The sequence below is a fragment of the Staurois parvus genome, unplaced genomic scaffold (assembly GCF_062004578.1).
Source record: "Staurois parvus isolate SC_StPar_1 unplaced genomic scaffold, SC_StPar_1.0 ptg000631l, whole genome shotgun sequence".
NCBI lineage: Eukaryota > Metazoa > Chordata > Amphibia > Anura > Ranidae > Staurois > Staurois parvus.
This window is the reverse complement of record NW_028318427.1, coordinates 225,613-248,877: the sequence shown is the minus strand read 5'-3', so window position 1 is coordinate 248,877 and position 23,265 is coordinate 225,613. Positions and strand designations below refer to the sequence as shown.

The 23,265-nt window shown below is 43.4% G+C and overlaps 1 protein-coding gene across 2 annotated transcripts in view; it reads left to right on the top strand.

Annotated features, from left to right (window-relative positions):
* Positions 1-23,265, top strand: part of TNXB (tenascin XB) — a 205,408-nt gene that overhangs the window by 34,301 nt on the left and 147,842 nt on the right. For both annotated transcript variants that reach the window (XM_089693391.1, XM_089693392.1), the window contains exons 2-3: positions 81-313; positions 19,059-21,341. In XM_089693391.1, the coding sequence (XP_089549517.1) occupies positions 109-313; positions 19,059-21,341 (2,488 nt within the window). In that variant the 5' untranslated portion in view covers positions 81-108. The remainder of the gene's footprint in view (positions 1-80; positions 314-19,058; positions 21,342-23,265) is intronic.

The window sequence follows — 23,265 nt, the reverse complement described above, 5'->3', positions numbered from 1 at the left end:
TCTTCATCTCATCCTTCATATTCTGTCTTTTGTTCCATATGTTTCCTCTTAATGTATATACCTCCTCTATCTCTTCACAGGTGATTCAGATTTTCTCCAGATCTACTAATGATGTCCCTCCTTTCATTGTCTCTCATAATCATCTTGTTTGGGGGATCGCTCTCGGCACCTCGAACCACCACCCAACCGCAGTGTCCAGAGGCAGAAGGGATCCAGCACTTGCTGAAACGCCTGCTCATTTTGGAAAAGTTGGTGAGGGACATAAAGGGACAATGTTCACCACCCTGCTGTGGCAATGTGCAGAGTGGTGCTGGTAAGTGAGATTTGATATCACTGATCGGCAACTTGATAAATTAACAGGGCTTCATATTCAATCCCAACATCACCCAATGGCCTCTTGAAGGGTTTAAGGATCTCAACCCTTCATGTAATGTAAATAAAAAAATCTACAGGGAGATTGTGATCATAGCCAAAAGACTGTGTATGCCATAGGTGCACATGATGGTATGGGCTAGGACTGTACGCTGCATTGAACATGCTCCCGAGTTAGTTTACTGTACAATTTTAAAAAAATTGCTAGCAGACAGATAAAAGTCTTTTTTCTTTTAGCAGGAGACCTATAAAATCTCTTCTCCTAAAAAAACCCTCTACCTGCTAGTGCTACAGGATTATCGGTGATCTGAGTGTGAGCTATGACCAGAGAAGCAGCCTGCAGTATCTGTATCAAGAGGAGAACAGAAAACACATATGCTCACTTACTCATTCCGAGTTTAGTATGACAAATGAATCACACTATACAGATAATTACTTTCTTTATAGTGCCAGTGCAGGCCACATGGAGAAGCGCATCAATTTGTGTTAGAGAGTTACCATTACTAACATATAGAATATAGGATACTAAACAGAGAAAGTGAATGTCAGAACAAACACAAAACTGAACAAAAATAGCATAAATCAAGTGGAACTTATTTGTATCAAGAGGAGAACAAAAAAAACATGCTCACTTGCTCATTCCGAGTTTAATGTGAGCTTGTTGTTGTCTGGCTCCTGAAACCGCACTACAAACCATTAGAGCTCCCTCTAGCGTCAGCCTAGTTATAGCATTTCTGGGAGGTTTATTCATTTACTTGCTGAGCTAGCAACTATTTTTTACTACTACTTATGCTTTAAACTATACAAGAGAGGGCAGTGTATGCCTTGCCATAGTGGAGATAAAAGTATTGCTGGATCAGTGACTAAGTAGAACCTTCTGGCTCAGATGATATACAGTACTTGTGAGAAATCTGGATATGAAAAGCTGGTAAGTGACTTATGGTATCTAGATGGAAGTTCCAGAGAAGGAAAGGAGAGAAGAAATGGTTTATACCAATAACTATATGTACCTTTTCTTTTTTTTCTTCCGGTAATTGGTAACTTAACAGTCCTTAGATGTGGTGGCCTCATTCATTTTCTTTTTTTTTTCAGACTAAGTACCTTTTCTTTGAGCACAAAAAAATGTATTGATCCTGCCAGAAATCTAGTGTCATTTTCTTCTTAAACAAAGTTAACATCCCTCCTCCTGGACAACGGAATATCCCTCTATATATTATGGAATTAAAGAGAAGGGGAGACATTTATAGTCTAAATCAGGAGAGCACCTAGGGTGACAATGCTGATATACCATAGATACAGTTCAGTAAAGGGGTGTTGTCACCCTAGGGCAGGAAGAGTGCTACTGGCAAGATGACCAAGTATAAATAAACAAAAACAAACTGCAAAATATTGTATTTTTGTTATTGGTTTTAGATAAGCTTTAAATACTTTGGAAAAGTATATCTTTACCCAGGGACATTGTCAGGAACAGATCTGAACTTGGAACTTCTTCAGTGTCTGGCTGTGTCTCTTCTCACTGTACCACCTGAGAAGCTGGACAGCTCTCAGCCTGATTTCTTGGTCAACCTTGCTTTGTGCCTTGTTTCTGGTGAACCTTGAACCCTTAGACCCTCTCATGAGCTTCCTGATTTGTTAGAATACTGTGCGCTCTTCAGCCAATATATTGCTTCTTTTTGCCCCTGCTGCTGTCCATATCTTCACTACCACATGTTACCTACTTTTGGTTTGTTTCTTGACTAAGCTTCCGCTTGATCCCAATCTGAAACCACTTCTTACTGACCTTTGGCTTGTTTACTGACTATGATTCTGCTTGATCCTTACCTGCTATATCTGCTAACGGACTCCAGCTTGCTCACCACTTGGAGTAGCGAACCTGAGGACTGCAACCTGGCATTAGCATGCAGCAAAACCATCCACCATCAGAAGCTCTGGTGAAGAACAGTTAGCACTTAGAAGTGTTTAGACTCCACGCCTTGGATGCACCCGCGTCATCTGTTTGGGTGACCTCTAATGTTATAGCTACTGGTCTCTGAGCCTGACCCCTGCTCGTGACAGACATGCTTGGAGGGCCACTTGGGGCTTCTGAGTAGCTGGTTGGTCATCGCTGTTCCGTCCAGGGGCGGACTGACAACTCATGGGGCTCCCGGGCAATAGGGGATCATGGGGCCCCTGTGTCCTTACCCACACTCAAAAAAGCCTATGAAAAAGGTACCAGGGGCATCTCATGGGACCCCCACTGACCCCGGGCCCTCGGGCAGTGCCCTAGTTTCCAAATGGTCAGTCCGCCCCTGGTTCCATCTGAGAATTTTCAGTCATATATAACAGTAATACAGCTAACACTTTACACAGCATTACGTGACCCATACCAGTGTATTAACATACATTATCATTAGACATTACAGCATGCATATTACTGAATTATAGACAGGGCTGTTGTAATGTTTAGGGTGGTGTTTATTTTCCAAAGGCCTTTCCTAATGGAACATTTTTTAAAATGGAATATTTTCATTCCACCAGTTATCTGTCACCCTCCCTTGCATTCATCCCCTCCCAAAACAATCTGGTTATAGTCCTTTGAATAGTGTATGTAGAAGCATTGAAGGTATTTACACATCTCTCCAGCCCGCAGGGTGTAGTTCTCATGATAGTAGGCAAAGACGTAAAATCATTCCATTATGCCTCTCTGGCCCACAATGTATCCAGAACGCCTGGTTTATAGCACAGACACACACTGATATTATAGTTTATCCAGCTTCAATCCAGTTGTTTCCAGCTTAGTTTTCATCAGTGTAAGCTAAGTATTAAAATCAATGTGGATAGCTCATCCAATCACTAGTGTACACAGAGGGCCTCTGGGCAACGGAGAGCATCTGTACCTTCCAATGAAGGTACATAGCAGACAGCATCAAGCAGCAAGTCATATCTTCTTCCCAATTTCAATAACGTAGTTTATCATCAGTTTAAAATGTATAAGCTTCAAACATAAATAGAAAAAGATAAAACTGACCCAAAACTGGGATATCCCTTTAAAGCAAATTTGTGCTATGCTCATGCACCATGCAGGGTGAGAGTAGCAACATCACTTTAATGCCTGCCCAGTGCAGTTGCCTTTCCTCAGCATGTAAGGGGGTAGTGGGTCGACCATTTCTTCATGTTTTCCCTCTACCTCATTGGACACCAAGTCTGGGTCACATAAGAGGACTACACCTGGTGTGGGTTCTTCTGGGCTATACTAGGAACCTAGAACAGGACCAGTGCTCAAGCATGGGGTACCTTTACTTGTGCTGTCTCCATTAATGCCCTGGAACAAGGCTGAGGCCGCTTTCAGGGAATACTCAACCTTAAGGCAGGCCTCTAACATTAGAGATGGCAGTGCAACGTGTAACCATAAACAGTCCTTCAGTTAACACTCTCAGGTCCCGAATCTAAGTACACCTTTACTGTAACTGCTGCATTTAGGAGGGACAGAGCCTATGCCCACTCCACCTGTCCAGTGTATCCCCACAACCTGACTCTCAGTAGCAGAATGGAACACCGGGGTGTACCCAGCGCAGGCTCCATCCATGCACCTAACTTAACCCTTGACCTTCCATACGTCTGCACAGGATGGGGACCTCGGCAGTGCTGATATTCTCCAGTTGCTATAGAAGACAGACTGCTGTGGAAGGAGTGCCGACAACATCTCCCTCATTGCTAGAGGCTGTCCCACCTATGACAGGTACACACTTAACAGCAGGCTGTTGTACTGTCTGTTGGCTTCTTGCGCTTTGTAGCCACTTGCTGTCTTTATACCCCAATGTGCTTGGTGAGCCAAATCTGGAGACTATGGGTTGTGCCGGTTACTTGCAATACACTCCTTTAGAAACTTCAGACCAGGCAAAGTTTGAAGGCTTTCATTTAGAAAATGCCAAAACATTACAGAGTCTAAGCACGAATGAAGCAGTTCTTTTCTCAAGTCCCTAATCCCTAACTCAGGCTTGTGTGCTGCCCCAGCATACCGGCAAAGGTAGAGTCCATCTATGGCAAGGTCCATTGCTAGGCAGGGTCCAGTGTCTGGTGTCTTCAGGTGGACTACAGATTCCAGTAGTCCTTCCTACATGTTGGCAGGTTCCTCATGGAACTAAAAACAAAACGCACCAAAGCCAAGAGGAGGAGGAATAGCCTAAAGTTTATTAGGACTTAAATGAGCAGACAATCCTTAGTGATGACGGACAGCGATTAGACCAGCAGAGAAAATCCCAAAGCACGCAGGCGGCACCCGGATCTGGACCACTGTACTTTTTATGTCTAGAGGACTCAAAAAGCCTGCCAAATAAAAGACCCAGAAACCCTTCTTACCGGGGCAGCACCTAACTTAGGCTAAATTGTAACTCACTTAAAAGCTCTCCCGCTTCTCCATTGTCAAGTGGGAGACGTCATGTGAAAGTTTAATATCAAACCTATTTGGTGCTTACACAGGTGTGAGGACTGTTCATCATCCCCATGTGACAGCATCATGTGCCTGAAGGGACACCTGACTGCAAATAAGGGTTTATTCAGACCAGGAGTGCTCAACCTTTTGAAGAGCGAGGGCCACTTCGGGATTTGTAAACCGGTCGTGGGCCACAATGAAATGGAATGGTTCAGAATTTCAAACTTTTTATTTTGAATAGCATAATGAACATTTTCCTCCTGAATGCCAGCAGTAGGTAGAGGAGGAGAAGCTAGCTTTCAGCAGCTACAGGAGGAAAATGGAGAGGATCGGTTCCTGTATATGCCACCCCCGCCACCCGTTCTGCTCCAAGTGTAAGACAGATTGTGAGAGGGAGGCCACATGGGCCCCCGCTGCACCAGTGGTTGGGGAGGGTGTGGTTAAAAAAAGTTTGAACTATGGGGTTTTACTGCCCCCTAAAGCTCCTACTGTCCTGAGTCCTCTATAAGGCTGCTTTCACTCTGATGTGCTGCGGTATGCCCACACCCAGGGAGCAGCACAGTGTACCTGTGGCTCTCCTACAGGTTAGCTGTGCTTTGCCATTGACTTCTATTATATCTTGTGGGCATAGTGCACTTCTGAAAGTGCATCATAACTCCTGCATTCAGTTTGAGGTGGAGGGCCACAAGTTGAGCATCCCTAATTTAGACAGTAGATTAAAGCTGTCCTCCAAGCAGAACCACTGGTAGATGCGTGTGCATCCACCTCGGAGCTGCATGCAGGCAGCCCATAGAGGTGGATGCATAGGAAGTACTGGAACAGACAGGATTGTATGTCAATATTCGTCATGTGGGCAGAAGAGGGTGCACGGATCTGAACGCAAAGACACCCTTGCCCGGAGGATGTCACTATTCTGCCATTTGAATCAGCCTAAAGCAGCAGGGCAGTGAAGGGTAGATAAGGGTAGGCTGCCGCCAGGGCCGGTATTAAAATAAAATTGTTGCTTTGCTGTACATGGACAAAGCACAGGTTAACTTTAGGGTTATCAGGTATATAAACAAAAAAAATCATCATTTTCTGCCATCTCCTACTCAGGGGCGGACTGACCATTTGGAAACCCGGGCACTGCCCGAGAGCCCGGGGTCAGTAGGGGACCCCATGAGATGCCTCTGGTACCTTTTTTCATAGGCTTTTTTGAGTGTGGGCAAGGACACAGGGGCCCCATGATCCCCTATTGCCCGGGGGCCCCATGAGTTGTCAGTCCGCCCCTGCTCCTACTTTAAGCAAAAGTGATTATTTTCTTATATAAACCTAAACACTTGACAGGTACAATAGACCAGGGGCGGACTGACCATTTGGAAACTCAGGCACTGCCCGAGGGCCCGGGGCTAGTAGGGGGCCCCATGAGATGCCCCTGGTACCTTTTTTCATAGGCTTTTTTGAGTGTGGGCAAGGACACAGGGGCCCCATGAGTTGTCAGTCCACCCTTGCAATAGACCATGTCTGCCTCCTGGCTAATAGCAGTTAAAAAAAATAAAACCTTATTGTAGCTCTGCATAATCCCTCACCCTAACACTTACCTAACCCTAGCCTAAACCGTAACACAGAGGCCCTTACATAGGGGGAGCGGATAATGCTTTCTGCTGAACACAGCTTATTTTTCTCCACAATGCACACTTCGCATTCTACCAATCAATTCTATACAATGCATTTCACAGTGTGCAGCCTGCAGTGTCCTACACTGTTGAAAGCTGAAGTTTAAAGAAGAGTTCCAGCTCCAAAAACTGTAGCTGCTGACTTTTAGTAAACACACACTTACCTGTCCCGGGGTCCAGCGATGTGCTCACCTGCACCGTCCCTTCTCTTCTTCTCTCTGCGGCGCTGGTATCTCAGCTGTGGGCACCAGGCTGTGACAGCTTGCGGCTTCACAGCCGGGTGCCCACTGTGCATGTGAGAGTCACCCTGTGCCTCCTGATTGGTCCGGCAGTCTCCTGGCCGGACCGATCGGGCCAGGACATATACTCACCTTGCCCTGTATTTCAGCTCCGAGAACAATGGCGTCAATCCTTAACCATGCCTGTATCTAAGCATAAAGCCCAATTTAAGTGATAGGTCCAGACAGGGTTAGTATAGTATTAATTACCATCAACAGTTTCCGGAAGCACAATAAAGCAGAGGCAGCCGGCAGCTCAATATTTTTTTAGAAACCATTTAGAAAAAGAAACCATTCTGCATAATATGTTTACCTTGTCCTTTATTTCTGCTCCGAGAGCGCATTATCCCAAAAAGATTTATTATATTACAGATGAAAACATCCTCACAAACAAGTGATGACAATTCACATATCTAATGACAGCCACGTAATGCAGTGATCAATAGGAACCAATTATTATTATTATTATTATTATACAGTGTTTATATAGCGCCAGAAAGTTTGCTCAGCTCTGTACAATATAGTGGGGGACAGTACATGAGACAATACCGTAACAAAACAATATACGAGGGGTTCGAAGGCCCTGCTCTTTCGAGCTTACAATCTAGGAGGGAGGGGATAGTGGTACAGGAGGAAGTGGCTGTGGGGGATGGAGTGGTGGGAGGAGTGGAGGAGATCGGCTGTTAGGTGAGGGTGGGGTAGGCTTCCCTGAAGAGATGGGTTTTCAGGGTGCACCTAAAGGTGAGGAGGGTAGGTGACAGTCTGATGGATCAGGGTAGTGAGTTCCAGAGGATGGGGGAAGTCCTGGAGAAGTCCTGCAGTTGGGCATGGGAGGAGGAGACCAGTAGGAGGAACCAATAGAGCCTGGTGTATAAATGAGAGTCATCCCAGGGCATCTGCTGGCTCAGACGGCGTTTTGAGGGCTCTGAGGAAAAGGGTTGTCCTTGCAACGCTTCAGTCGTACTTCAGTCGGCCCTGGGATGACTCTCATCTATATTCCAGAGTCTATTAGTTCCTATCAATCATTGCACTAGGTAGCTGTCATTAGATACGCAAATTGTCATCACTTGTTTGTGAGTATGTTTTTATCTATAATATAATAAATCTTTTGCGCTAGGCCGGTGCGCTCTTGCTTTGTCTTTTTGCAGCTTTGTCTGGACTACCCCGATCGTGTGTGAGAGCACAAGGCTTGGTCTATCCATTGGTCAATCCTGATACACACTGACTGGTGCTCAATCAGGATCACTGCCTTCTGTCCTCCACACTTATGCACAGGAAATATTTCTGTTGTTCATATCTACCCTTTGCCTGTGTCCAATTATTCCCAGTTGAAAGCTATTGATCTAGGCATGGTTATTATAATGTTACTTCTAGCTAACAGTCCCTGCAAACACAATGGGGTTTGGTTATGAAAACTGGAGAGTGAAAAATCTGGTGCAGCTCTACATAGAAACCAATTAGCTTCCAGTTTTTTTTTTCCAAAGCTTAATTGAACAAGCTGAAGCTAGAAGCTGATTGGCTCCCCCGCACAGCTGCACCAGATTTTGTACTCTCCGGTTTTAGTAAATCAACCTCAATGTGCCAGATAAATATATTTTTTTATAAATGGCTGTTTATAAGACCATAAATGAACCCATTCTGCATGATATTCTTGCCTTATCCTGTATTTTTGCTCTGAGAGTAGTGGCGCCATATTTTCACTGTGCATTTTTCCAAACATAAAGCCCAATTCAAAGCTATTAATCCTGGCAGGGTTTGTATAATACTATTTCTCATCAACATTCCTTGCAAAAACAAAACAGCAGATTTGGGTAAATAAATGGCTGTTTATTAATTAAACCCTAAATGAACCCATTCTGCATTATACTGTATACTAAGAGCAGCGGCGCCCAAACTTCTCCATGCCTGTGTCTGAACATAAAGCCCAGTTGAAAGCCATTGATCCCGACCGGGTTAGTATAGTATTCTTTCCTGTCAACAGTCTCTGCAAAAACAAAAAAGCAGATCCAGGTAAATAGCTATTTATTACTATATGCCGTGTACGTCTGACCGTCTCTTTGAAGAACTGAAAAAGCCAGCCAGAGACTTAATTCCAAATTCCGTTTAGCCAGCGGGTGTGGAACCAAAATACCAAGGTCCTATTTATACAAGAACAGAAGTGCATTCTTCATTCCCCTTGATGTCTTATAAAGTTTGTATGGATATTTTTAATTGGGTAGCCACCTAGTATTCACACCGTGCCAGAGATATTATCAGCCATCAGAGTGTGGGGACTGGTAATGATTTGCTGGATTTGGATGACGCCAAAAGCAAGCAGAACCAGGTGCTTTTGTCTTTAAAATATTTGCCCATTAGATGCATTGATGATGATCGTACTTCTTTTTTTCGGGATGGAAAGGAGGGAGGTTTAGTCCATTTTTGGCAAAGGTGACTTACAATCTCTGTATTCCCTTCAGACCCATAAAATTGCTGTTTATCCAGATCCACTGACTGTAGAAATACTCTCTGTAACTGGAGCGGTTTCAGCGCTTTTCTGTGGGAGTAGAAGATAAAAACATGTTTGAAAATCTCTGCCAGTTTTAAATAGTTTCAAACAGTTTGGGGATTTATTTAAGATCATTTGGCCTTCAGTCTTACGTTAATGCATTTTGCCCAACAAATTCAAGGTTTTAAAGGTCAACTCCAGGCAAGGAGTTAAGTCAGTCCGGGAAGTGATAATGCAGGAAACTTTGCAGCTGTGTTAAGGTACAAAAAAAAAAATCCATGAAATTGTAGCTAGTAATAGTCACATACAACATGACTTGTTTTGTAATGTTGAAGACTAACAATTGTTGGCTGTACTATGAATTGGATAAATGAAAACCTTTGCAGATGTTCAGTCGAAAGCCCAACTCTGGGCAGATAAAAAAGTAGCTGCAAGGGTTAATAGTTCATTTTGTCTAGGGGAGAGGGGAAACTGTTTTATTTACCATAACCTCCAGCAGGTGACGCTCTCCCATGATCCGGAGAGGGACTGTCCCTTGGTGTCAATGCAGGGCTTTGGACCCTACTCTGGTCTTTTATAACATCAGGACTCTAGACTAGTTGAATGTGGGGGTGCACAGGCTGTAGGGACTAGTCTAGCTGGGAGGGGTGGGGGTGGGGTATGTAAATCTCCTTTTGTTGTTCCCCCAGACATAAACAAGCAAATAACCCACTCAATCAGCCCCACTGCTAGGCATAATTTTTCATTTGCCCGGACTTGGATTTCAACTTTAAAATAACTTTTAAAAAAAGAATTACTGTAAGATTTAGCAGGTTTTCACATTGCTTCTGAAGTAGGTCTGCAGTCTCTTTTTTTTTATAAATTTTTGCTGTGCAGCCTCTCCGATGCTTATGCTTTGAACGCTAAAATCAGAGTGGGCCCAGTGGGGGCTCTAGTGGAACCAGGGAACACACTGTCCTGCAATCTAAAGCCTCATGTACACATGATCTTCCCTAGACGTTTAGCTTTCCTGGTAGCAGAAAAATGCTAAACATGAAAAAAAGTGTGTAAACGCGGTACCGCGTTTAGCTGCGTTTACCCACATTTAGATGTGTTTAGCACTTGGGCATTTGTTTGATTGGCTAGAGTATTTTCCACTGATATGAATAAACGCCCAAGTGCTAAACACGGCTAGCGTTTAGAGGCGTTTGGACGCGTTTACATGAATATGAAGTTGCTACAATAGGCTCTTTCACCAATTATCATCCAACTACAAAATAGTGAATAATGAAAAATAGTAAGGATGCACCGAGTACCAATACTTTTGGTCAAGCACTCGCAGATATTGAGTACCAATACTTTTGGTCAAGCACTCGCAGATATTGAGTACCAATACTTTTGGTCAAGCACTCGCAGATATTGAGTACCAATACTTTGCAATGCGATTTGCGACAATACAAAATGTATGGATGCAAATTGCACTGTACGAATAGCATGCAAGTTTAACAGGAATGCCATTCCTGTCCAAATCGCATGCGGTTTCCCCACTGCTCCTGTGTGAACCCAGGCTTGTCATAGTCTGAGTTTACACAGAAGTGTTGCAAGGAGGATTCCCGAAGCGGAGAGTGGGATAGAAGGGCATGTGGTGGGCAGGGGCGGACTGACCATTTGGAAACTTGGGCACTGCCCGAGGGCCCGGGGTCAGTAGGGGGCCCCATGAGATGCCCCTGGTACCTTTTTCATAGGCTTTTTTTGACACAGGGGCCCCATGATCCCCTATTGCCCAGGGGCCCCATGAGTTGTCAGTCCTCCCCTGGTGGTGGGGATGTATACCTTGGGGGCAGGTGGAGGCAGATGTTCCAGATTCTCAGCTGTAGGAGAGGAGAGAAAGCCACAAGGATTTCAAATTACAGTTTTGGCTAGAAGGCTTTTGATTGGTCAGCACCTTCACATAGAAAGTGTCATCCCTGCAAGGAGAGGAGAGGAGAGAAAGCTGCTTCACAGGTCGGTGGATTTGAAATCCCCACAGATTTCTCTCCTCTCCTTGCAGGGATGACAGTACGGGCTAGATGGCTTCTGATTGGTTAGCACCATCCATGTGGCCCTCTAGCCCGAACTATCATCTCTGTAAGGAGAGGAGAGAAAGCTGCGGGGATTTCAAATCCCTGCGACTTTCTCTCCTCTCCTACAGCTGAGAATCTGGAGCATCTGCCTCCATGGTATACATCCTCACTCTCTGCTCTGTATGGGATCGGTGCAGTGAGGTTTCCCACAGGGCTCCTGTGTGAACTCAGGTTATGATAAGTCTAGTTTTACACAGAAGCAGTGGAATCGCATTCCTATTCAAATCGCATGCTATTGTTTGCTGTGCAATTTGCATTTTGTATTGAGGCTAATCACACCACAAAGTATTGGTTTGTGGTATTAGGAGCATTTTTATGAGTAATCTTCAAAATACTTGGTATCGTCACCGATACGGATATGGGTGTTGGTATTGGTGCATCCATAACAAATAGTATAATTACATAGATATTGTAGTTGTGTAAATATAGTATCCAAAGTATTACTAAAGCCCACCACCAGCCGGACACTAAATACCATTCCTATACCTATTGGCAAATAAATACAAAAAATGTATGAAGTAGTGCAACGCTAGCATCAAATAGTACTGTCTTATATCAGAACCATATATCAATAACTGCAAAATATACAACAAAAACCAAAAGTCCTCCGCAATTGTTAATCAAGTGTCCTTTGCCTTTAAATATATACCACTTTCCGTGCTCAGAATCAAGTTCAATTTAGCTGCATGCATAAAGCCACCACCGCATATACTCTCATGTTTCCTTTTTTCAACTCATAATACAGTTCGGTCAAAATGCGCTTTTGTCCCTAGATGGACCACGATAACGTCCTGGGTACTGCTGATGTAAATCTCCACAGCTTTATAACCATCTGCTCCTTTACCTCCATACCATGTAAACAGAAACACTGAAAATAGTGCTTTATCCTTTATAAGATTTATTCTTCATAAATACCGAGTATAAACACACTAACATTAAATGGGTGCCAGATTGCACCAGATATGTACAGCTAGTATTCTTAGATGTGGCAATCTTGTGCATTATCGCTCCATACAATGCTAAGGTCACTGCACTTCGGCCTTCTAATGAGTGTTGTGATGTCATCCAAGGTCTTGCCTCTATGCACTTCACTACAACCATGTGACTTCTTCATGGGAGGGAATGTAGATGGATTGGGGAGGACAAACAGGTGATCATATCATTTTGGGAGAACAGATAGAGTGGGTTTAAGTGTGGTTGGGAAGTGGAGGAGAATTTGACTGGATGATTGTGACTAGAGAGTAAGAGAGTTAGAGCTGGGATTGTGTATGAGGGGGATGCAGAGAGGTAACTGATCATGGACAAGGTAGGAGAGGAGGTAGAGCAAGAATTGATTGTTGCTGAGGAGTGAAGGGAAGGAGGTATAACTAATCTCCCACTTGGAAAGAACGCAGCATATGATCTGACCATGGACCAGAAGATGGAGAAAGGAGGCAGAAAAAGAACAGTTTATGGACAAGGGGGAGAAGAGACAGAGAGGGGACAGCTCATGAACATGGGTCAGAGGAGACATAGAGGGGAGAGTTTATGAACAAAGGGGAGGGGAGGCAGAGAGAGAACAGGTCATGGACAAAGGAGAGAGGAGACAGAAAGGGGACAGTTGATGGACAAGGAAGAGAGGAGAGAGAGGGGACAGTTCATGGACAAGGGGGAAGAAGACAGAGAGGGGACAGTTCATGAGCAAAGGGGAGAGGAGACAGAGAGGGGACAGTTCATGTACAAGTGGAAGAAGAGACAGAGAGAGGACAGTTCGTGGACAAAGGGGAGAAGAGGCAGAGAGGAGACAGGTGATGGAAAAAGGGTAGAAGAGACAGTTCATGTACAAGGGGGAGAATAGACAGAGAGGGGACAGTTCATGGACAAGAGGGAGAAGAGGCACAGAGGGGACAGTTCATGGACAAATGGGAGAAGAGGCAGATAGGAGACAGTTCATGAACAAGGGGGAGAAGAGGCAGAAAGGGGACAGTTCATGGACAAAGGAGAGAGGAGACAGAAAGGGGACAGTTGATGGACAAGGAGGAGAGGAGAGAGAGGGGACAGTTCATGGACAAGGGGGAAGAAGACAGAGAGGGGACAGTTCATGAGCAAAGGGGAGAGGAGACAGAGAGGGGACAGTTCATGTACAAGTGGAAGAAGAGACAGAGAGAGGACAGTTCGTGGACAAAGGGGAGAAGACGCAGAGAGGAGACAGGTGATGGACAAAGTGTAGAAGAGACAGTTCATGGACAAGGGGGAGAATAGACAGAAAGGGGACAGTTCATGGACAAGAGGGAGAAGAGGCAGAGAGGGGACAGTTCATGGACAAATGGGAGAAGAGGCAGAGAGGAGACAGTTCATGAACAAGGGGGAGAAGAGGCAGAGAGGAGACAGTTCATGAACAAGGGGGAGAAGAGGCAGAGAGGAGACAGTTCATGAACAAGGGGGAGAAGAGGCAGAGAGGGGACAGTTCATGGACAAGTGGGAGAAGAGGCAGAGAGGGGACAGTTCATGGACAAGGAGGAGAAGAAGCAAAAAGGGGACAGTTCATGGACAAGGAGGAGAAGAGGCAAAGAGGGGACAGTCCATGGACAAGGGGGAAAAGAGGCAAAGAGGGGACAGTCCATGAACTAGTGGGAGAAGAGACAGAGAGGGGACAATTCATGAACAAGGGGGAAAAGAGGCAAAGAGGGGACAGTTCATGGTCAAGGGGGAGAAGAGACAGAGAGGGGACAGTTCATGAACAAAGGGGAAAGAGGCAGAGAGGGAACAGTTCATAGACAATGAGAGAAGAAGCAGAGCGAGAACTAATAGTTGCTGAGGGGTGGAGGGGAGAGGAGCATGGCAGCTATTCAAATTCCATTGGGAAAGGATGCAGAGGAGGATCAAAGCATGGACTAGAGGGTGGAGAGAGGAGGCAGAGAGGGAACTGACCATGCATTGGGGTGGACATGACAGCCATTTTCAGCCATGACCCAATGAGCGGAGGTTAGCAAAAGGGTAGAGCTTAGTGGGAAGGGAAGGGATTACCTTTCAGTATCTTTATGTGTCTTTCAATAAATTCCTGACATGTTACAATAGTATGTTTCTGAAAAGTGCCACCTTTTATCATTAAAAAGTCATCCTTGAGCTCCAGTGATTTTGCCTAGGTTGAATAGATGTCATCAGTCTGCTGCAAGCAGGAGAAAGCATTTCCTCTTTCTCCTCTCCCCCTAAAGATCAGACTGCAACATTGTAACTTTGAAGCAATTCACAGGGTGAGAAGCTGCATCAGACATTTGTGAACACAGCCAAGAACTGTACAGGCACTAGAATTTACAATGGTTGTGTCATCTCTGAGCTGGCATCTCAGTCCAGGTGGTAGACTGTGACTCTGGATGAAGCTGAACAAAGATGGTCCTCTCCTGAAAGGAAAAGCTAATTGAGGGTATTGTCTGGGGCTGTGATCTCCACGAAAGATATTTTATACATAGAAGTGTTACACTGACACATAACTTAGCATGATGCACTTAGAATATATAAATATATCGAATGACTGGTCATTTTTAATATCTTCTTGGGGGTTTGTCTATACAATGGCAGCCAGGGAATAAGGGCACAGAGTAGACAACATACTGTGCACAGACTAAAGCATAGTAGTCCTTGGACCTTGCAGTACAGCATTTAAAACCTTAGATCATTCATAGTATTAATCAGTAGTCATGACTTTGGATACGGTCCTTTAGACAGTTTTCTTTCCATTTACAAATTTAAACATTTAAACCAGTAGATTTAATTTGATACATTTGCTGACTATGGGAACCCTGTCAAATGCTTTAGCAAAGTCCAACTATATTACTTCCACAGCCATCCCTCTGTCCAAGTTTCTACTGCCTTTAATAAATCCTTACTGGCTCATGATACTATTGTTTTTCTGATCTTAATATTAGTTTTGCATATGATCCCTTCTCAGACCCCCTCATGTATCTTTCGTACAATAGAATTTACCTTTTACAGGTCTGTAGTTACTGATTGAAAGCCTTGATCCCTTTTTAAATGTTGATACCACATTTGATTTGCATTCATGCATTAGTACCAGCCCAATACCAGTCTCTAAAAATCAGAAGCAATGGCTTGGAAACAACTGAACTCAGCTCTTTGAAGACTCATGGGTGTAAACCATCTAGTCCAGGTGCTTTATTCACCTTTGTTTGGTCTGTTTCCAGTGTTAAGCCACCGTGCCGCATTTGGGATCACATTTAGAATTACGTTTCATTATATGAGAGCTCAAATAACAGAGAAATGTAAAATTTTTCCTGCCAAGGCTAACAGGAAACCCTCTGTGGTTATATACAAGCTACAAACAGAATAATAACATTTACTGTTGCTACCCATTTTTCTACCATGGGAATAGTCGAAGTGATCCAAAGTTTAGCGATCTCATGTCTGGCTAGCAAACTTAGTTCTCTATATGTTGGAGCTGGGTCATCCTAAATTAAAAGTGCTTTCTTAACCACTTCCAGTCCGGACACTTTTACCCCCTTCCTGACCAGGGCAATTTTCAGCTTTCAGCGCTATCACACTTTGAATGACAATTGCGCGGTCATGCAACACTGTACCTAAATGAATTTTTTACCATTTTTTTGAGACAGATAAAGCTTTATTTTGGTGGTATTTATTCACCACTGGGATTTTTAATTTTTTTGCTATGTAAATGAAAATGTCCAAAAATTTTGAAAAAAAGTTTTTTTAATAAAATTTTGCAAATAAATAATATTTCATCATAAATCATGGCTAAAATTTATTCCGTTATTTTTTTAGTAAAAAAAAAAATCCAAATTAGTTTATAACCAAAAATTATAATTTTTAAACATTTTGTTTTACATTTTTATTTTATTTTTTTATATTATTATTTTTTATTTTTATTTTTTTTTACATACTGTCACCCTAGCAGTACAGTGTCACCATGGTAATACTGTACTACTTGTGGGGGGTGATGAAGATTTTTTTTTTTTTTTTACACTGATTGCTTTTACACCAATATAGGATGTAAAAGCAATCATTTCTCTTTCTCCCTCTCTGCATTCTTGCAGTCATTGAGAAGTACTGAGTGAGCTGTGATTGGTCACAGCTTGTCACATGGTACAAGGCTGTTGTGAATAGCCTTGTACCATGTGACCTCTGTGACAGGGGCGGACTGACCATTTGGAAACTCGGGCACTGCCCGAGGGCCCGGGGTCAGTAGGGGGCCCCATGAGATGCCCCTGGTACCTTTTTCATAGGCTTTTTTGAGTTTGGCCAAGGACACAGGGGCCCCATGATCCCCTTTTGCCCGGGGGCCTCATGAGTTGTCAGCCCGCCCCTGCTCTGTGATCATTCACAGATTTCACACGTAGTAAGCAATGATGTCACAAGTGACATCTTGCTTACTACTTTGCAAGTGATCACTGATTGGCCAATCAGTGATCACATGATCGGGACCTCATACAGAGGTCCCGTCCGACGATCGATGTTTCACTGTGTCCGGAGGACACAGCGGGCACCGGATCGCGGTGCTGCGCGCACCCAGTAAGTGCGTACAAGCAGGGTGCGGGGAGGCCGTTTATAAATGTCCAACCGACCCTGCACTGCCACCGTCCGGCCGTTTATATACAACGGCCGGTCGGGAAGTGGTTAAAGCTAAACTCAAGGCAGATATAAAGACAGCAGAAAATAAAAATATGTTTTTTTTGGTCCTTTTGCATTTATATTGCAAAAAATAAAAAAAACCCAGTGGTGATCAAATATCACCAAAAGAAAGCTCTACTTGTGTGAAAAAAATGATACAAATTTCGTTTGGGTGCAGAGTTACATGATTGTGCAATTATCAGTTAAAGGAGCTTAAGAGGCTAATGAGGCTAAGTTCTTGTATTTGACTTTATATAAGTCTCTTGCAATCCTATGTGCATGAAAGCTCTGACTGGGAGGGGGAGAAGCAGCACAAGGAAATAATCAGCTGTGTTGCTAGAACATTGTGAAAGGAGTAGAGAGCAGAGGGATGAGCTCCTCAGTCTGCTAATTCTCCTTTGATTCTCCAGTCTAGGTGATGTGGAGAACTATAAGAGTTACTTAACTGCAGCAGAGAAAAATCAGGTCTCCTACCCCGCCAGACAGAATATGCTGTATGACAGAGCTGTGTAAAGCTGGCCACAGAGGGATTGAAATGTGTCCAGTTGAGCAGGAACCGTTTCAGTTTCAATTTCAATCCAACTATGGCTGTTTCCCTTCAGGAGAAGTCGATCTAATGATTGACTTCTGACAAACGGGCTTGTTGGAAAATGAATGTTCGATCAGAGCTGCAGCACTGATTAACCCGCTAGCTGAATAGAAAAAAACTGATGAAGGTATGGTCAGCTTCACTCTCAAAATTGGATGGACAGGAATACAAAACCTTTGGCAGGGAAAACAGCTCCCATACATATTTTTCATATCTTTGTTTAGCTGTTTGCCTGGAATTCAACTTTAAAGCCCAACTCCATCTAAATCTTTTTTGCTTACAGTAAAGTGGAGAATGATTAGAACCCTTGACAGATCGACCCTTGAGCTGGTAGACTCATGTTCTCATTCTTCTATTTCTGGAGACACCTGGTTAGCCAGGGTGTGGCTGGTTGTCACCAGGACAGGAACAAAGAGAAAATCTCTCCAAAGAGGACACAGACACAGGGGCGGACTGACAACTCATGGGGCCCCTGGGCAATAGGGGATCATGGGGCCCCTATGTCCTTGCCCAAACTCAAAAAAAGCCTATGAAAAAGGTACCAGGGGCATCTCATGGGGCCCCCTACTGACCCCAAGCCCTCGGGCAGTGCCCGAGTTTCCAAATAGTCAGTCCGCCCCTGCACAGACATGATTAAAAATCTGTGAGAATTTCTGTCTCTCCCCCACTTCATTCTAGGCAAACAGAAAGGTTTTGATTGCTGTTACTGACTGTAGGATAGATATACTGTATATTAGACATGTGCAAGTTTCTTCATTATGAATTGAAATTTGAACAAAAACTTATTTGGAGATTTGGATGTATCCAAAAATCCGAATTACAATGGTAATAGATTTCATTGAATCATAAATAAATTATAACAAATTTAATTATTATCGAAAATGAATTTGAATTCAAAATTTTATTTGAATTTGAAATGTAAACATATTGCAATAAATACAGTAAAGTATAAATGTGACATAAGATGATGATTCATACTTAGGCTGCTTTATAGAATAGAATAGATAAAACAGAATAAACTAGAATAGAACATAAGAGAAAATAAAGAAATAGAATAAAATAAAACAGAATAGAATATAAGATAGAATAGAATAAAACAGCATATAAAATAAAGGAATATACTAGAATAGAACAGAATAGAATAAAACAAAACAGAATAAAATAAAAGACTAGGATAGAAAAGAATATAATAGGAAATAAAAGAATGGAATAAAATAGAGTAGAATAGAATAGAAAAGTGTAGAATAGAAACAAGTAGAATAGAAAAAAATATAATAGAACTAATACAGCTGTCTTCTGAAATTCTAAGTTTGTAATTTGAATTTCGAATTCAAATTTCAAATTCAAATTGATTAAAAAATAATGAATATACTAAACAAATCTGAAAAACAAATCATTCTAACATAACGAATATAATGAAACAAAATTATTCAGTTAACGAACTAATCTGAAATGAAATGTATGTTTCCCTTATGCACATCTTTGCTGTATATGTTAGTTGTATACTATATAGATTCCCTGAGTTCTCTTTGATTTTCTTTCAGATGACCCTTCCAGTCTCAAGCCAATTCCTTGCCCCCCGAACGCTGATGACTGCCCAGGGGGCTGTGGAGGTGATGCGAGGGGTATTTGTGTCGATGGGCAGTGCCAGTGCAAAGAAGGCTTCATGGGGGACAAATGCCAGCTGAAGACCTGCCCAGAGGACTGCAATGACCAAGGGCGGTGCAAAAATGGGCGTTGCATCTGCTTTGAAGGATATTCTGGTGTGTCTTGCAGCATTCAAGCTTGTCCAAACAACTGTCACAATAATGGGCAGTGCCAAGATGGAGTTTGCATCTGTGACCCCGGATTTTCAGGCGAAGACTGCAACTCGCGAGTCTGCCCCAGAAATTGTCTCAACCGGGGAATATGCGAAAAGGGACTTTGTGTTTGCTATCCGGGATACACAGGGGTGGACTGCGGATCTCGAACCTGCCCTAGTAATTGCAATGACCGGGGCGACTGTAAAGATGGTGTATGTGTGTGTGACACTGGTTTCACCGGACCGGACTGTGGCTCCAGAAGCTGCCTCCATGACTGTAATGATCATGGCAAATGCATTGATGGAGTCTGCGTTTGTAATCCTGGGTACTCTGGGGAGGATTGTGGGTATAAGGGTTGTCCTGAAGATTGTAACGAGCAGGGTCAGTGCATTTCTGGCAAGTGCGTGTGTGATGCTGGATTTGTCGGGCCAGACTGTGGCACTAGAATCTGCTCTCCAGAATGTGAGAGACGGGGCAGATGTGAAGATGGTGAGTGCATCTGTAACCCGGGCTTCATGGGGCCAGATTGCGAGATCAGAACATGCCCCAATGACTGTCACAAACAGGGCCGATGTGATGATGGCAACTGTATATGTGATCCTGGCTATACAGGGCCAGACTGTGCATTAAAGGCCTGCCCCAACAAATGCAACAATCGGGGACAATGTCAAAATGGCATTTGTATGTGCAACCCAGGATTTTCTGGGCCGGACTGTGGATCCAAAGCCTGCCCCAAAAACTGTAGTGGAAATGGGCAATGCATCAACGGCAAATGTATTTGTAATGCTGGATTTATTGGCCCAGTGTGTGGGACCAGATCTTGCCCCGCTGAGTGCTCCAACCATGGCCGCTGTGTTAGAGGGACTTGCGTCTGCTCACCTGGTTATACAGGAGTGGATTGTAACATCAGGACTTGCCCCAAAAATTGCCACGACCAGGGTCGGTGTGAAGGAGGTGTGTGTTTTTGTGACCCCGGATATTCTGGTTTGGATTGCGGAACCAAGAGATGCCCCAATGATTGCTATGACCGGGGACACTGTGAAGATGGTGTATGTGTTTGTGATTATGGATTTACTGGGCAGGACTGCGGGTCTAGAACCTGCCCCAATGATTGCTATAACCGGGGCCGGTGTGAAAATGGGGTCTGTGTTTGTGATGCCGGCTATAGGGGAGAGGACTGCAACATCAGAACTTGCCCCAATGACTGCTATGGTCAGGGGCGATGTGAAGATGGGGTATGCGTCTGTGATTTTGGATACACTGGTCTAGATTGTGGTTCTAGGACCTGCCCCAATGATTGCTACAGTCATGGTAGGTGTGAGGAAGGTGAATGTATTTGTGAACCTGGATATACCGGGCAGGACTGTGCCTTCAGAACATGTCCAGAAAATTGCAACGACCGTGGCACCTGTGATGATGGGAAATGCATTTGTTATTCTGGATACACAGGTCCCAACTGTGGATCCAGAACTTGTCCCAATGACTGTAATGGAAAGGGCCAGTGTGAAGATGGCATTTGCATATGTGATCCTGGATATACAGACATAGACTGCGGACTAAAAACATGTCTAAATGAGTGTCAGAACCGAGGACAATGTGATGATGGGGTATGTATCTGTGATTATGGATACACAGGCCCAGACTGTAGCGAGAGAACTTGTCCAGAGAACTGCCATAACCGTGGAAGGTGTGAGAATGGAAAATGTGTCTGTGATCCTGGGTACGTCGGTTCGGACTGTAACTCTCAAGCTTGCCCAGAAAATTGCCATGTCCATGGACGCTGCCAAGATGGAGTCTGTATCTGTAACTCTGGTTTTACAGGGCCTGATTGTTCATCCAAAGCCTGTCCTAAAAACTGTAACAACAACGGGCAGTGTGTCAATGGAAAGTGTGTCTGTGATGCCAGGTTCACCGGACCAGTCTGCGGGACAAAAGCCTGTCCAGGGAACTGCAGTGGAAATGGCAAATGTGTGAACGGGGTCTGCACATGTAAGAAGGGGTACATCGGCCCAGACTGTGCAATGGGTGAGTGTTGGAACTTTTACTAGGTAGATGTACAGAAAGATGCTACTTAGCTCTAGAAACATCGAAGGGATAATCCAATTAGTTGTTTTGGGTCTACTGCATTTTTTTTTAAAAGAGATGTTCGGGTTTCAGGAAAATAAATTATACTCACCTAGGCGGTGTTTTAAAGAGAATGTATGGTCTTTTCAACTTGCAGTTGTGTTCAAAATAATAGCAGTGTGTTGAAAAAAGTGAATAAAGCTCAAAATCCTTCTAATAGCTTTTATTTCCATACACTCAAATGCATTGGGAACACTAAACATTCTATTCCAAATCAAAACATGAAGAAAAATAGATCAAATTTGTGTTGTTCCTCTAAAAAATTTGAAGAAAAGTGAATATTAGACTGTTCAAAAAAATAGCAGTGTTTGTATTCTTCTTTACAAACTCAAACATTCACTATATAAACTGAAAAATGTTTGAAGATTTTGCTTTCCTTTGAATCACTTAATTAATATTTCGTTGTAGTCGCACTGTTTCTGAGAACTGATGTACATCTGTGTTGCATGGAGTCACCCAACGTCTGGCACCTGTGATCAAGTATTCCAGCCCAGGATGATTGGACTACATTCCACAGTTCTTCTCTATTTCTTGGTTTTGCCTCAGAAACGGCATTTTTGATGTCACCCCACAAGTTTTCTATTGGATTAAGATCCAGGGATTGGGCTGGCCACTCCATAACGTCAATCTTGTTGGTCTGGAACCAAGATGTTGCACGTTTACTGGTGTGTTTGGGGTCGTTGTCTTGTTGGAACACCCATTTCAAGGGCATTTCCTCTTCAGCATAAGGCAGCCTGACCTCTTCAAGTATTCTGATGTATTCAAACTGATCCATGATCCCTGGTATGCGATAAATATGACCAACACCGTAGTATGAGAAACATCCCCATATCATGATGCTTGCACCACCATGCTTCACTGTCTTCACAGTGTACTGTGGCTTGAATTCAGTGTTTGGGGGTCGTCTGACAAACTGTCTCCGGCCACTAGACCCAAAAAGAACAATCTTACTTTCATCAGTCCACAAAATGTTGCGCCATTTCTCTTTAGGCCAGTCAATGTGCTCTTTGGCAAATTGTAACCTCTTCAGCACATGTCCTATTTTCAACAGTGGGACTTTGCTGGGGCTTCTTCCAGATAGCTTGGCTTCACATAGGTGTCTTCTAACTGTAACAGTACTCACAGGTAACTTTAGACCTTCTTTTGATCTTCCTGGAGCTGATTGTTGGCTGAGTCCTTGCCATTTTGGCTATTCTTCTATCAATTCGAATGGTAGTTTTTCGCTTTCTTCCACGTTTTTCAGGTTTTGGTTGCCAGTTTAAAGCATTTGCGATCATTTTAGCTGAGCAGCCTATCATTTTCTGCACTTCTTTATATGTTTTCCTTTCTCCAATCAACTTTTTAATCAAGGTACGCTGTTCTTCTGAACAATGTCTGGAACGACCCATTTTCCTCAGAATTTCAGAGAGAAATGCACTGTAACCAGCATGTACAACATTTGCTGCCTTCCTTCCTTCCTTAAATAAGGGCAATCATTGCCACCTGTTTTTCAAAGAATGAATGACCTCACTAATAGAACTCCACACTGCTATTATTTTGAACATGCCCCTTTCAATTAGTGATTCAATTACACAGAATCAGCAGCATGCATGTCATGACTGTTGGGTCTGTTGGATTTCTATTACTCTACTACACCTGCTAGTAAATTATTTGCCATGTAGAAATATCATTTCTACCAAAAACAGTGATTGATCAGGTTAGTGATGTCTGACTGCTATTATTTTGAACACAACTGTATATGGATAAACATAACGAAGTCTATCAACAAGATGGGTTAAAGTCTTTAAAACCTTGTTCCAGGTCGCATCTTTTTCAATTTCCTTGG